At 42.5% G+C, this 15,965-nt stretch overlaps 1 protein-coding gene across 1 annotated transcript in view; it reads right to left on the bottom strand.

Moving 5' to 3' along the window:
• COL5A2 (collagen type V alpha 2 chain) overlaps positions 1–15,965 on the bottom strand; it is a 1,703,177-nt gene that overhangs the window by 180,179 nt on the left and 1,507,033 nt on the right. Inside the window, exons 42-43 of the mRNA XM_068247348.1 lie at positions 2,600–2,707; positions 800–853 (exon numbers count right to left, since the gene is read on the bottom strand). Coding sequence (XP_068103449.1) covers positions 800–853; positions 2,600–2,707 — 162 coding nt within the window. The remainder of the gene's footprint in view (positions 1–799; positions 854–2,599; positions 2,708–15,965) is intronic.

Here is a 15,965-nt window from a genome sequence, read left to right on the forward strand (position 1 = left end):
GGAGGTTCACCTTCCAGCAGGACAACGACCCTAAACATAAAGCCAGGGCAACAATGGAATGGTTTAAAACAAAACATATCCATGTGTTAGAATGGCCCAGTCAAAGTCCAGATCTAAATCCAATCGAAAATCTGTGGCAAGATCTGAAAACTGCTGTTCACAAACGCTGTCAATCTAATCTGACTGAGCTGGAGCTGTTTTGCAAATAAGAATGGGCAAGGATTTCAGTCTCTAGATGTGCAAAGCTGGTAGAGACATCCTCTAAAAGACTTGCAGCTGTAATTGCAGCAAAAGGTGGTTCTATAAAGTATTGACTCAGGGGGGGCTGAATATTTATGCACACCCCACTGTCCAGTTATTGATTTGTATAAAATGTTTGGAATCATGTATGATTTTCGTTCCACTTCTCACGTGTACACCACTTTGTATTGGTCTTTCACGTGGAATTCTAATAAAATTGATTCATGTTTGTGGCAGTAATGTGACAAAATGTGGAAAACTTCAAGGGGGCCGAATACTTTTGCAAGCCACTGTATCTACATTTGTTTCCATTGCACCTCATTGTTACTTATGTAGGTTTGTCATATACACTGTATGTCCATTGTACAGCACTGTGCAATGTAAGGGCAATATGTATAAAATATATCAATTCAATTATTAATATTACTTATAATAGTCACCTAGCTAGCCAATGTCAATGTAACAATATATATGAAACTAAATTGTTGAGTTCTCAAAATGGTAGTTGAACCTATTACACCTTTAACATTAGAAAATACTGTACATATGCCAAACATACACGTTTTCCAAGGGCTCCATCACGTCCAGGAGCACCATCATTGCCAGGTGGACCCTAAATGGGAAAGAAAAAATGTTAACAACACATAAACATAAGGATACTGAAAAGGGAAGTTATTGAATTTATCACAAGTGGCTTTGAGTAAGAATATTCTTACTGGACATGGAAAGAACAAACTTTCTTCATTAAAGTGTAAAAACAGTCTAGTTACTGGTAAAGTACCCAAACCGGTAAAGAATGGCTCTTAACTTTTACAAGTTGACTACACCTGCCCACTCTAGTGCTAAAGTCCATGGTCTCATAAAGCCCATTGTTTACCCTCATTTTGACAGCATATGTGTGAAAAAGCTGCAAGTTTAAAAGAGAGCAGAATAACAGTAATAGAATATCAGTAGTGTTACCGAAATTCTACAACTTGATATAGTAAAATATTGGTAATATATACCGACAGAGCTGGGACAAGGTCCTCCAGCACCCAAGACTGAGACACGAAAGTCCGCCCCTCTATCCCTCCCACCCCAGCCATCACACATTGATTGCTATTAGACTAAGAGGCACCCCCAGCCCCCTCCCCCAACACCTTAATCTCTAGTTATCTGGCTTGCAGTCACTGCCATGTATCCCCTTTTCTTATTTCTCTCTGCTTCAAATACAATAAGGGAATGATAGCTGAGTGAGATGTGCTCCCCCCTCCTACACTGCACCCTTATGCTGGGGCCTCTCTTGCCTCTGCCTCGGCCCAGCCCTGCTTACCGATATTTTACTATGACCTAACCTCTCCCTACAGAACCCTCACCTGGTGCTCCCCCTTGGTGGCGCCTAACCCTTAACCCACCTTGGTGGTGCCTAACCCTCAACTCTCCTTTGCTGGTGCCTAACCCTTAACCCCCCATGGTGGTGCCTAACCTTTAATCTCCGCAGCAACAAATAGTGGAGACAAATTGTAGCCAATATAGCGGCTATACATTGAAAATAACAGCTACAAATAGTGGCTAGAAATAGCGGCTACACATAGAAAATAGCGCTTAGAGTCCTATGGGAGAAAAGCACTATAAAAATGTGATTGTTATAGCGGGTGCCAATTGAATGATCCATTCCACAACCTGTATTCAGAGGTCACCTCTTTTTTGTATCTTCCCTTCATTGGAATTCTCTTTATGATACTGATCATGTTATTTACATCACAAGAGGTTTATGTTATGTGATGAAATTTTTGTCTCAAACATTTTCAGTGCCTGAATTATGCACAGATTTTAGTGTATTTTTTAAATTAACTGATGTACATATTAAAGTGGACCTTCGCTGTAAACTCCAAAGTGAAAAGAGACAGACTGACACTTATTATGACTGTTCACATCCTTTTTTTATTACCTAGAAATGGTTGACTGCTTCATCATTCAGCAGGGAAGCATTGTGGCAGCTCTGGAATGCAACATACTGTGGCTGTCACTGCACTACTTATCTCTTCTCCTCTCCTATCTGAGATAGGATGGCTCAGTGATGCAGATTAACGCCCAACTTGAAATTAATAATTACAATCTCCTTGATATGTATTAGCAAACTGGTAAGGGGTCCAAGGGAAAAGGAACATTAGTAAGTTCACTTACTGGCTCATCCTTTAGACCAATAAACAAAAAGCACGTACACATGCTTAATTGTTGCCAGCTGGAGGGATCTGTTCCTCTGCTTTTTTCCCCTCCCCTTTATAAACTTATAGAATACAACAGAACAAATGTGGCACATGTTTTTAAATGCTTCCAAGAGCTGATGGTTATAGTAAACTTAATAAACATATTATACCTCTGCACCTGGCTCTCCTACTGGGCCATTAGCACCTGGAAGACCAATAGGCCCGGATGGCCCTTTCTCTCCTGGAGAACCTGTAGGGCCTGGTTTTCCTGGTGATCCCTGAAGACAGAAGTTATAACATCAGTACATCCTGAAGATAATTAATCACATAAAACTTATGTCAACCCAAATCAAATCAACAGCCAATGGGAGGAGTTTTCCCCTCCCACAATATATTAATCGTAATACCAAGTCAGTTGTGTATGCCATTACTTGCACAAATTGTAATGTTCAATACATAAGTTGTACTACCTACATTCTGAGACAGAGGCTCTTTGAGCATTTCAATGGTGCCTCATGGAAAACTGAAAATATTACCAATATCACTAGACACTTTAGAGAGGTGCATGGTAGTTACATGAGCGGCTTTTTATACCAGGGAGTGGAGATGTTAATAACCCCAGTTAGATGAGGCAATTATCACAAGTTTCTTCTACAAGAAGCTTTCTGGATCTTGCAATTAGTTGAGAGAGAGTGAGTTTGAACATCAGGTGGAAACTGAATTTTATTTGTTGATATCTTTTTAGATTTAGTCATTTTTTTCTGTGAGCCAAATAAATAAAATATTTTGTAGAATTTATCTGTACTATGATTAATAGCAAGGTCAGGGACAGTACCACGCTAGATGCTATGTGCTACAATACATAATGGATGAGGCAGACGTAGTCGGTAACAGGCTAGGGTCATACACGTAAGATCAGATGGCTGCGGTACAATGGACTAGGCAGAATTGGAGTCGGTGACAGACTAAGGTCATACACATACGATCAGATGACTGCGGTACAATGGACTAGGCAAGAGAATGGTCAGTAAGCTAAAGTCGTATCTAAGTCAGTCTGGAAGTCGCATTGAAATACAATAATTGAGTAATGAAAGTCGCATTTAAAATACAGTAAGTTTATCACAGAGTGACAAAGTGCCCACCAAAACCAGCGTACCGATTGCTATCATGAGCAAGGAGAGACTGCAGCAAGGGAGTTTAAGTACAGACAGAAAGGAACATAGACCAACCTCCAGGAGAAAACAAACAATCAGATCAGCAACAGAAACCAGCTGACCAAAGGCAATCTCCCAGCAAGGTGTCAGCTGACTCTAATTACACAGCCCATCTGAGAGTATAAGAGCCTCTCAGAGATGCGCGCGTTCGCCTGGGGGGATGCCGCTGCAGGAAGAAGACTGCAAACCTCTGTTTCCAGAGCTGGCTGCGACCTCGCTGGAGCCACTGACAGGTAAGATAGTTACAGACAGTTTGCTTTTAAAATATTTATACACCTTGTAAGGTGTTAGTTCTCTAGGGCTATGCTTAAGAATGCACAGCCCGAGACATGTTAGCCAACCTTATGCTGTACGTACCTGTAATCTGCCTAATAAAGCTTCTGTGGACTATTGCAACCTTGGAGTGTGCGTATCTTCAGTCAGTGAATGACCAAATCTAATGTAACCTAATTGTTTTTATATGTATTAAATAAAGTGTAATTCGTACAGAACAATTGAAAAAAAGTTTGCTCTGATGTTCTAACCTCATTTATTTTGTAGAAAATTTGATTAATGTCTGATTGGTCATTCTTTAAATAAAGAATGAAATATTTAACGGTTTATGGCAACCTTCGGAAAATGTTGTCTTTTCAAGTAAACTCCTGCTAAAATTACTGAGATACCTGGAAATACATCTTACTTGAAGCCCATAGATAGAGATGGCACGAACTGTTCACCCGGTGAATAGTTCGCTGTGAACAATGGGTGTTCGCATTCGCCCCCTTAAGTGAACACATGGCATGTTCCATTATAATGTAGCCAAACTTTGACCCCTCACCCCAGAGTCAGCAAAAACATGGCAGCCAATCAGCTATTTCTCCCAACTGGAAACCCCACCTATCAAAAAAGCCAGCACAGCAGCCATTTTGCAGTCTGTGTTTGGCTTCTGTGCTAGGCAGATCAAGGAGAGCTGCAGATAGGGAAAGCTTTAGTTAGGCCTGTGTTCACCATCTACATAATCCTAGTGCCCTTCTAAAGGACCTGTTTTGATCTTGTGATATTGATGTTCAGTGTCTCCACACAGTGCACTTAAAGGTACTTACACACGTCTGATTTTTCCAAACGACCGGTCGTTTGGACATCAAATCAGGCATGTGTGTACGGTCGGTCGTTCTGCTGATAAGACTGGATTTGAACGATCCACCAAGTGATGGAAAAAATTTTCAAGGTGTCCAACACCTGGACTGTGGCATGCCGGAAGGGGGATCCATGCCAAAAGTCCAACCAAAAATTATGTAGTTGACGCAGAGTTTACATTTGAGGAATAAAGGGCTGCTTTAAAATGTCCAGAGTGTGTACACGTGGTGGTAGTGTAAGGGCTATGTCCACTTCCAACTGACAGACCAAACTCTGACAGACCAAACTTTGCGTTTAAAACTCCGCAAAGAGTTGTTAATAGTTGAAACTTTCAGGACTTCTTAGTCGTCTTGGCGGAAATCTTTGAGTAGTGGTCGCCGTGCTTGTGCGCACGTTGGCGAGAGTGCAGGCGATGTCGGCTTTCCAGGTAGTTCAATGATAGTAAAGTGACCATAAAAACACTGGTTCTGCAGTATGGGCCCAGTGTTGGCCTAGTATCACTAGGTCAACACTGGGCCTAGTATCACTAGGACTAGTATCACTAGGCCTAGTATCACTAGGCCAACACTGGGCCTAGTATCACTAGGACTAGTATCACTAATATGAGGTAACCATAAAAAAGTTTTTTTGCCAAAACTTATCCAGCCGATCGAATTTGGTCTGTCCACAATGAAGCAACAACCTTATCATCTTAAGTGTGCCCCCAACACACTCATATACTGTAGGTCATTGCTTCATTGTGATATGCAAGCACCTTCACCACGACAAGGTACCAATCATGAAGAGGAATTGACATCATGTACATGCCTTTTTTTGGGGGTGGATGCTGAAGCCAATGTGTAGCACCAGAGGCCAGAAAAATTAGGCATGTACAGTCACATGCCTGAAAAATTAGGTTTTGTAGCTTAAACATTTAAGATTAACCTGCACCCTTGTTGGTGGTGGCGGAGAAGTCATGCGGCATGCAGAGAGGATATACAGCTGTGTGGGGACTGATTTACAAGTCTTGGGGCAGGCAGTAACCCTACATTCATCTTAATAGAGGTTAGGTAGACAACACTTTTTTGACCTAGGCGACTTCTCTTCTCAGTGACAATCCCTCCTGTGGCGCTGAAGGTCCTTTCTGACAGGATGCTTGAGGCGGGGCAAGACAGAAGTTCAATGGCAAATTGTGAGAGCTCAAGCCACAGGTCAAGCCTGGGCTCCAGTAGTCCAGGGGTTCATTGCTCCTCAGAGTGTCGATATCCGCAGTTAAGGCCAGGTAGTCCGCTACCTGTCAGTGAAGGCGTTCTCTGAGGGTGGATCCCAAAGGGCTGTGGCAATGTGTCAGACTAAAAAAACTGTGCATGTCCAACATCACCATCACATCGGAAGCGCGTCCTGTCCTTACCGGCGTGACCATGGGAAGAGGAGGAGGACTACTGGCACATCTTTCCCGTCGTGCTGTGACATCACCCTTGAATGCAGTGTACAGCATACTGTGCAGGCTGTTGTGCAACTGCTGCATCCTTTCCAACTTCTGGTAGTTCGGTAACATATCTGCCACTTTGTGCTTATACTGAGGGTCTAGTATCGTCGGCTCCCAGTACATCACCTGTAAGTGCAAAATTTAAATTTGCTACTATTGAAAAAGACACCGACATTGACTTGTTTTTGCAGTCTTTTGAAAAAGCATGCCGTCAGTATTGTCTGGCCCCAGACCAGTGGGCCAGACATCTGACACCCGTGCTGCGCTACAAAGCGCTTGGTGCTTTCGCAGAGTTACCTGTGGAAAAAGATAATGATTATGCTGCTATAAAAGACGCTATCATTACTAAATATCAGCTGACGCCAGAAGCCTATCGCAAAAAAAGTTCAGGTCCTTGCAGAAAAAATCTACGGACTCTTATCGAGATGTGGTCTCTGTATAGTTAGGACTCCTACCCTTCTGTAGGAGTGGTGGCAGTTATACCCCGAAATACTGTGTAATTTGTATTACCGTAACTCACAAGCTCCCTTCTAGTCGGTCTGCTGCCAAAATCCCAGCGGTTTCTGCGCACTGATTGAGACAACAGATTGCATGACCTGTGTGCTGAAACCGATTGGAAGACAGTGTCCGGCCACTAGGGGGCTTGTTACAACGGGTACCCAAAAGGTGACCACAAGCCCCCTGGGATGCCTGTTGCAGTTGTTCCTCCACCTCCTCCTTAAAGCCAGCTTCCTCCTCTGACCCTTCCTCCTCCTAGGACTCATCCCTCTGCATGGCCGCAGGTACAGCAGGTGTCAACGACAAGTCTGGTTCTGATGGTGGTGATGGTGCCCACAGCTCTTCCTGGACTCACTGGACCAACAAGAGACATATCAGGTGGTGTTACATCCTTATCGCTGTCATCTTCTGCCAATAATGGTTGTGCATCACTAAATTCTAAATTTGTGTGAATAACTCCTCTGACATATCAAGCGGAGCAGGTGTGGTGCTAGTGTTGTGTATGTTCCATGCGAAAGCTGAGGAGGATGGTGGGTCAAGGTCCCATGCGGAAGCTGTAGAAGATGGGGTGTGCTATGTAAACCAGTGAGCTACGTCCTCTGAAGTTTGGGTGTTGATGGTCCATGCTCTCTGAACACTGGGCATTCTTCCAGGAAATCACAGCAGCATGACTTCAAGGACCCCTGCAGGGTGGCCTACCTCTGCCTGTCATTTTTGTTTTTATTTGGGGTACTGTACCTACAACAAGTGAAAAATAATGCACTGGAGTGGTACTGTGCCTGCAATTGAATGGCCCAACAATTGCAGTAGAGTACACAGCTCTGGGTGTCAGTAGGTTGTGCATGTCACACAGAAATTCAATAGCACTATCAGAATACAGTCTAAACTAATGCACTGGAGGTGCTACTGTGCCTGCAACTGAATGGGCCAACAGCAGAAGTACTGTGCACAGCTCTGGGTATCAGTGGGCTATGTAGTGTCACACACAGAGAAATAAAATAGTACTATCAGAATACAGTCTAAACTAATGCACTGGAGGTGCTACTGTGCCTGCAACTGAATGGGCCAATGGCAGTAATACTGTGCACAACTGTGGGTATTAGTGGGCTGTGTAGAGTCACACACAGAGAAATGCAATAGTACTATCAGAATACAGTCTAAAGTAATGCATTAGAGTTGCTACTGTGTCTGCAACTGATTGGGCCAATAATAGCAGTAAGACGTAATACTGTGCACAGCTCTGGGTGGGTGCCAGTGGGCTGTGGTTTGTCACACACACACACACACACACACACACACACACACACACACACACACACACACACACACACACACACACACACACACACACACACACACACACACACACACACTTGGGGTGTTTTCACAGCAAGTCAGTCGGCGAGGAAAAACAAGACAGGCCTAGCTATCTTTCCGTATCTCAGCAATGCGCTCTCTCCCTTCCTCTCACTACAGCAGCCGGAGACAGAATGGAACATTGCTGGCGCAACTGCGTTTTTATAGAGGAGGGGTGTCCGTGGGGTAGTGCAGGCTGATTGGCTGCCATGTGCGTGCTGACTTTGAGGTAAGGGGTCAAAGTTTAGCTCAATGATAATGTATAGGGGCGGGTCGAACACGCCATGTGCTCACTGCCCGCCGGGGACAGCTGATATCCGCTGGGGTGAATTTTAAATGCCATTGCCAAACAGTTGCATGCTGGTCTTATTATCTTAAATATAGTGCACTTCCTAGTATAGACCTCAGTGGGAGTGTCTGAAGACTCTGGGAGGAGGGCGGGTAATGAATACACAATTAGCAAGAGGAGAAAAAAGCAAGGGGTGAACACGCCATTGACAGAATTGACAGATTATTGGGTGGGGCTGGGGAAGACCCAGCTGTCATGGTACACATTGGCACCAATGACAAAGTTAGTGGGAGATGGAAGGTCCTCAAAAATGATTTTCAGGTACCTGGAGATAAACTTAGAGCAAGGACCTCCAAGGTGGTGTTCTCTGAAATACTGCCAGTGCCACGTGCTACATCTGAGAGACAGAGGGAGCTTAGGGAGTTAAATAAGTAACTGAGAAATTGGTGTAGGAAGGAGGGGTTTGGGTTCCTGGAGAACTGGGCAGACTTTACAGTCGGCTACAGGTTCTACAGCAGGGATGGGCTGCACCTTAATGGGGAGGGTGCAGCTGCATTGGGAGAGAAGATGGCTAAACGGTTGGAGGAGATTTTAAACTAGGATCTGGGGGGAGGCGGGAGGATAAAGTCTCAATATGTAGACAAGATAAGGTAAAAATACAGTGGGAGCCTAAAATTATGGGGGGTGGAGAGGGGGGTGGAGACAGTGTAAAGATTAAGGTGGTTGGTAAAACTTCAAGTAGCCCATTTCATGTAAACAAAGTTGGTAAATGTGGTGGAAAAAATATAATGAAGCTGCAGAACTTCATATTAATGAAGCTGCAGAACTGCGATTACTACAGCAAATTGAAAAAGCTGCAAGTAAAAATGAGGTCATAGTTATGGGCGACTTCAACTTTCCAGACATTGACTGGGGTATTGAGGCTACCCATTCTGGTAAAAAAGGCAGATTTCTGGCAGCACTACAGGACAATTACTTGACTCAAATGGTAACGGAACCAACTAGGGGGAATGCGTTACCGGATCTGATCATTTCTAATAGACCAGATAATGTATCAAATGTGCAGGTTCAAAACATTTGGGAAATAGTGATCACAACATGATAACGTTTGATCTGGTGACTGATAGGCCACGGGGCAGCGGAACCACTAAAACTATGAATTTTAGAAAAGCAAAGTTCAATCAAATTAGGCAGGCACTAAGTTTGGTGAACTGGGATAATGTACTACAAGGGGAGGACATTGAAGGGAAATGGCAAGCTTTTAAACTTATTCTCAATCAATATTGTAGTATGTATATCCCATATGGAAACCAAAATGTCTAGGAATAAAAAAAGGCCTCTATGGATGAATATAAAGGTTAGGGATAAAATGAAGAGGAAAAAGAATGCCTATAAGGTCCTAAAACAGGAGGTGACCGAGGCTGCACTAAGCAATTATAAGGAGTGCAATAAAAATTGTAAAAAAGAAATTAGGCTGGCAAAGATCAAAGCTGAAAATCAAATCGCTAGGGATATCAAATCTAACCCAAAAAAGTTTTACAAGTACACCAACTCTAAAAAAAAGAAAGGTTGACTGTATAGGATTCCTAAAGGATGAGGGTGGGAACTCAATGGTGGATGACCAAGGTAAGGCAGAGTTATTAAATTCATTCTTTCTTTTGTAATTTCTGCAGCACTGTTGCAAATTACAGAGGCAGAAAAGTCTAATATTACAGTCTTCTAACTGTAATATTAAATACTTAACGCAGGAAGAAGTGAAGGCAAGACTAAATAAATAAAAAATAGACAAGGCACCTGGCCCGGATGGCATGCATCCTCGGGTCCTAAGGGAATTAAGTTCAGTTATAGATAAACCCCTTTATCTCATCTCTTGTGACTCTTTCAACTGGCAGAGTCCCAGTGGATTGGCGTACAGCCCACGTTTTCCCATTGTTTAAGAAGGGCAAAAAATCAGATCCAGGAAATTATAGACCTGTAAGCTTAACATCAGTTGTATGCAAACTATTTGAGGGGTTACTAAGAGATAATATACATGACTTCATAGTAGAAAATAATCTTATTTCTCCGCATCAACATGGGTTTACTAAAGACAGGTCCTGTTTGACTAACATGCTTAGCTTTTATGAGGTAGTGAACGCTAATATGGATATTGGGAATGCTGTAGATGTGATATACTTGGACTTTGCAAAGGCCTTCGACACTGTTCCCCACAAAAGTCTGGTGCAAAAGTTGCGGATGCAAGGACTAGGGAAGAGTCTGTGTGCATGGATAGGGAACTAGCTAATGGACAGAAAACAAAGAGTTGTGATCAATGGATCATACTCAAAATGGGAGACTGTTAGCAGTGGGGTCCCACAGGGGTCTGTACTGGGTCCAGTGCTCTTCAATTTATTAATTAATGACCTAGTAGATGCAGTAGTGAGCAATGTTGCTATTTTTGCAGATGATACAAAATTGTGCAGAATCATCAACTCTCAGGAAGATAGTGTCATATTGCAACAGGATCTGGATAGGATGGCTATATGGGCACATACATGGCAGATGAAATTCAATGTTGAAAAATGTAAAGTCATGCATTTTGGTCGTACCAATGGTCTAGCACCATACAAAATAAATGGGATACAGTTGGGGACATCAAACTTGGAGAAGGACTTAGGAGTACTCATCGACAGCAAGTTAAATAATCGTACTCAATGCCAAGCCGCTGCAGCTAAAGCTAACAAAATTTTGGGATGCATTAAAAGGGAAATAAAAACTTGAGATGCTAGCATAATATTGCCCCTGTTTAACTCTCTAGTAAGGCCACATCTGGAATATGGAATTCAGTTCTGGGCACCACATTACAAAAAATATATTGCAGTTTTAGAGCAGGTGCAGAGACGAGCAACAAAATTGATACGTGGGATGGAAGGTTAGATAAACTGGGTTTATTTAGTCTAGAGAAAAGACGCCTTAGAGGAGATCTAATTAACATGTATAAATACATCAGAGGGCAATATAATAGCTTGGCGGATCAGCTTTTTGTCCCTAGGCCTTCTCAAAGGACTAGAGGACATGATCTGCGCATGGAGGAAAAACGTTTTAGCCATTTATTTAGGAAAGGGTTCTTTACAGTAAGAGTGATTAAGATGTGGAATGCATTGCCACAGGAAGTCGTTATGGCAAACTCTATACCTGCATTTAAAGGGGGCTTAGATGCTTTCCTTGCGTTGAAAGACATCCATGGCTACAATTACTAGGTAATGCCTAATGATGTTGATCCAGGGATTTTATCTGATTGCCATCTGGAGTCGGGAAGGAATTTTTCCCTTTTGGGGCTAATTGGACCATGCCTTATAAAGGTTTTTTCGCCTTCCTCTGGATCAACAGGGATATGTGAGGGAGCAGGCTGGTGTTGTACTTTGTACTGGTTGAACTCGATGGACGTATGTCTTTTTTCAACCAAAATAACTATGTAACAATTGTGCTGTGGTAAATATGCTTACATTAATGTTCAAGTGAATGCGGAAAAAATTATGGGTGTGCACTAAGATTTTAGTGAGCGTGATATAAATCAGGACCTAGGTGATAAGTTTGTGGAGCGTAGTTTGTATGAAATCCAGGGTCCCTGGGAGGGTGGAGATTGATATGGTGGTGGGGCTGGAGGGGTTTTATAAAGATTATGGTAAGGCTTTAGCTGAAGCAACAAGGGTGAAGTGAGGGAGAGGTATACTGTAGTATAGATAGTTATAGATAGTGGTTAGGAAGCATTGAAGAGTAAAATAGGTTCTCACTTACCAGAAATTGGTCCGGGTAACACCTGGCGCCTCTGTACCTAGGTGCTGCTTCCCGGCCATTTTTATAGTACTGTGAATTGGCTTGTTGATTAATTGGGGGAAGGGGCAGGCTGGAAAAATTCCCGCCAGGATGATGCGACCTTGTCGTCGCATCATCCTTGTGCGTCAGAGCGTGTGGTGCGACCTATGACGTTTTGTATGGGCAGATGTAACCGACCATTACGTCGCATTTGTGGGAAAAAACCTGGGCTGGGTTAATGCGGCTGTACGGCCACATCATTAGCGTGCTGTGCGTGCCTGGCGTATGTGCCCTTTTCACGGATTGTTCAATCGGCTTTTGTTAGTAAGGACAAAGGGAGTGTTACGTAACCGACCATTACGTCGCATTTGTGGGAAAAAACCTGGGCTGGGTTAATGCGGCTGTACGGCCACATCATTAGCGTGCTGTGCGTGCCTGGCGTATGTGCCCTTTTCACGGATTGTTCAATCGGCTTTTGTTAGTAAGGACAAAGGGAGTGTTACGTATTAAACAGGGGTTGTAATTGGCCAATGTGGTCATGCCTATTGGTGGTATATTGGACATTACATGCTCCATCAGTCTTAGTGTGAACGAGGAAGGGATGTAGATAGGAGCATATAGTTTAAATGTGTGCAAACAAGCAAAATTGGTAAACATAAATAAAAATTAATAAAAACAGTTTTTCTTAATATTGTGCAATCATGAAAAAGAGTGCTTTTAAATAAAAATTCACGATTGTAATGGCATGGTTTGTTTTTATATTAACCTAATTGACAAGAAGGTATTTTACTGACCTCTAGTGGGAGGAAAAATTAGTGTCAGTAGTATTCATTTATATGAATCTCATAGGGTGGTGATTGTAAGCACCTAATTGTGCTAAGAAGGTCATTACTGATTCATTATAATCTGAGTGCAGTCCTACAGGGTAAAAATATGGGGTGATTATAGCGGAATTTTCAGAAACTGAGTGGTCATTAGTTAATATCCTGCGCACAAATAAAAGAGGCATGAATTGACAGACATTTAGGGCACTAAGGGCTTAGTGCATACACATTGTAGTAACGCAGAGTTAAAAATACATACTAAGGCAATATAGATTGGAAATGAAGATACAATCACATCGGATAAAACATACAGATATAAAAAGTGTAAAAATATATTCTATATAAATATGAAAAAATAGAAAGCATATAAAAAGATACGATAAAAGAGGCGACTGAAGATAAAAGGTACGGTAAATTTGAGTTAATGTACTTTTTCCAATTGTTTGGTGGTGGCATCCTGGTGGTATGTGAATTTGAGGCCTGCTGCATTGGAATTGAGATATTCGATGAAAGATGGAATAGATGTGGCGTCCCCCTTCCAGATAAAGATGAGGTCATCGATATAGCGTTTATAAAAGACTATGTTATGGAGAAAGGGATTGTTGTGTGACATTTCTTGACGTTCTAGGAGACCCATGGATAGGTTAACGTAGGATGGGGTGAATGAGGACCCCATGGCTGCACCGTTGGTTTGATGGTAGATTTTGCCCATAAAGGTGGATATGTTATTATGTAATATGAACTCTGTGCATTGGATTAAAAAGGCTTGTTGGCTTTGAGGCATGGCTGAGTTGGATGATAGAAAATGTTGGACAGCTGTGAGTCCGTATGAGTGGGGTATGCTTGCGTATAATGAAGTTACATCGCATGTAAGCCATAGATACAAGCTATGATTAAGGAGCCATTTTAAGGCTCCGATACGCGTGAGCTTTTTATTGCTACACTGATGATGGATTAACAGATCAAATAAAGGATTTTCTATTTCACCCAACCAACTGGTGCAGCGGGATTTTTCTGGTTGCTTGTGGACTTTGGCATTTGATTTCCCTGCTCCCTTTTGGCTATACACGTGAGTGCAGCGGTCTCTCCCTTCTTTTCCCTAGTAAGCCATAGATAGTTGGATTTCCATGTAGTGGTACTGAGGAGATCTATTAGATGTGAGGGATCTTTGAAGTAGGAGTCTAGTGTTTGGATGTGGTATTGCAAGTGTTGGTCTATGAATTTGGATAAGTTGCTGGTAATGGAGTTAATACCGGAAATAATTGGGTGGCTGGGTGGTTTTGTTAGGTTTTTATGAATTTTGGGCAGATAGTAAAAAAATGGGGTCTTTGGTTCTGTATTAATAATGAAGTTCCTTTCGTTTTTTTTTCCAGATTTAAAGAATTTTTATTTTTGAAAAAGATGTTTTAACAATGACAAAAAAGACAAACAGCGCTACATATCGTGCTCATTATATAAAAACAGTATATACCTATTGGGTGACTAGCCAGTGTCACCCTTTATCTATAATCAAACACAATATGAATTGAATGCAGACTTATTGCCGACAGGACTATCTATAGATTATTTAAAGACTACTAAAACCATTGAAGTGGCTTTACTGAATCACATGGCTGCCCCCATGTGAATAGTTCAAGAAACTAGAGATGGAGTGCTTATATATAAGCTTCTGGTGTGGCGGAGGCCCATAAGGATCATACACTCCGTCAACACCTCTACTTGCTAAGTCTACTAGTTTCTGGCCAAAAAGAAACATGAGTTTTCCTGTTAGAGCTAAAACATAGGACTAACATGAGACAGAACAACATACATTAAGGAATATAAAGGAATATAAAAAGAAACACAAAGGGAAGACAGAGAGAGAAAAAGAAGAAAGAGAGAACTGGCCAGCTCTGTGGGAGCGCGAAACCATGAATATATTATGAAGAAGAAGCCTAAATCCCCGAGTGCCCCTATACGTGCTCAATTGTGACAGGACGCCCCAATGGCAGGGTGTCAAAGAATCTGTGAGCAGTTAGATCTCCATGAAGCGTTTGTATTCCTCAAATTCAGAGAATTCAAACCAGGGCCTCCATGTCTTGAGAAATTGCTCATTTTTCAAATGGATGGACTGCGTTAGGTCCTCCATGCGTTCAATTGATTTGATCTCAAGCAGCCATTCTGAAACCGTGGGGGCCTGGGTTGACTTCCAGTGCCTTGCTATAATTATGCGAGCCGCATTTATCAAATGTTTGGATAGAGACCTTTTGTACCTTCCGAGGCTTCTTGGGGTGTTATGTAAAAGGTAATAAGCAGGATCAGCAGATGCCTCGACATCTGTAACCTGTGTAATGATGGTCTTTACAGAATCCCAAAATGGGGCGATGGCAGGGCAACTCCAAAATATGTGTACAAGGGTGCCTGTGTGTGCTGTGCATCTCCAACCAGAAAGGTTACATCGGATATACCCAAACTCTAGTTTGGGTATATCCGATGTAACCTTTCTGGCATGTAGTACCACTGCGTTAGAAGCTTGTAGCCTGATTCTTGAATCCGAGCTGATGTAGAGCTTTTATGTGCCAAAATGAGGATCTTCCGCCACTGAGTATCTGTGAAAGTCTGGTTTAGGGAAGCCTCCCATTTGGATCTCAACCAATTGGGAATTGCATAATTTGCAATAAGCATGGCGTAAATTTGTGAGATCCCCTTAGTAGCATATCCTTCTTCGTTACACAGCCTCTCAAATGGCGTGAGATCCCGAGTCAGGCTTTGTCTACTACCCACACTAAGTAAATAGTGTTGGAATTGTAATAAGGACCATGGATCTAAGGCAGATTGGTTTAGTTTGGCTTTCAAAGCAGTGATACTCAACCAGGAGCTCCCATCGAATAAATGGTGAGCTCTTAATGGCCGAGTGCCCCTCCAATGTGTGTATGCAAGGCGGTTCGTTCCCAAAGGGAACATTGGGTTGTCTAGGAGAGGAGTCATTGGAGAAGG

Source organism: Hyperolius riggenbachi, chromosome 7 (assembly GCF_040937935.1).
Source record: "Hyperolius riggenbachi isolate aHypRig1 chromosome 7, aHypRig1.pri, whole genome shotgun sequence".
Classification (NCBI taxonomy): domain Eukaryota; kingdom Metazoa; phylum Chordata; class Amphibia; order Anura; family Hyperoliidae; genus Hyperolius; species Hyperolius riggenbachi.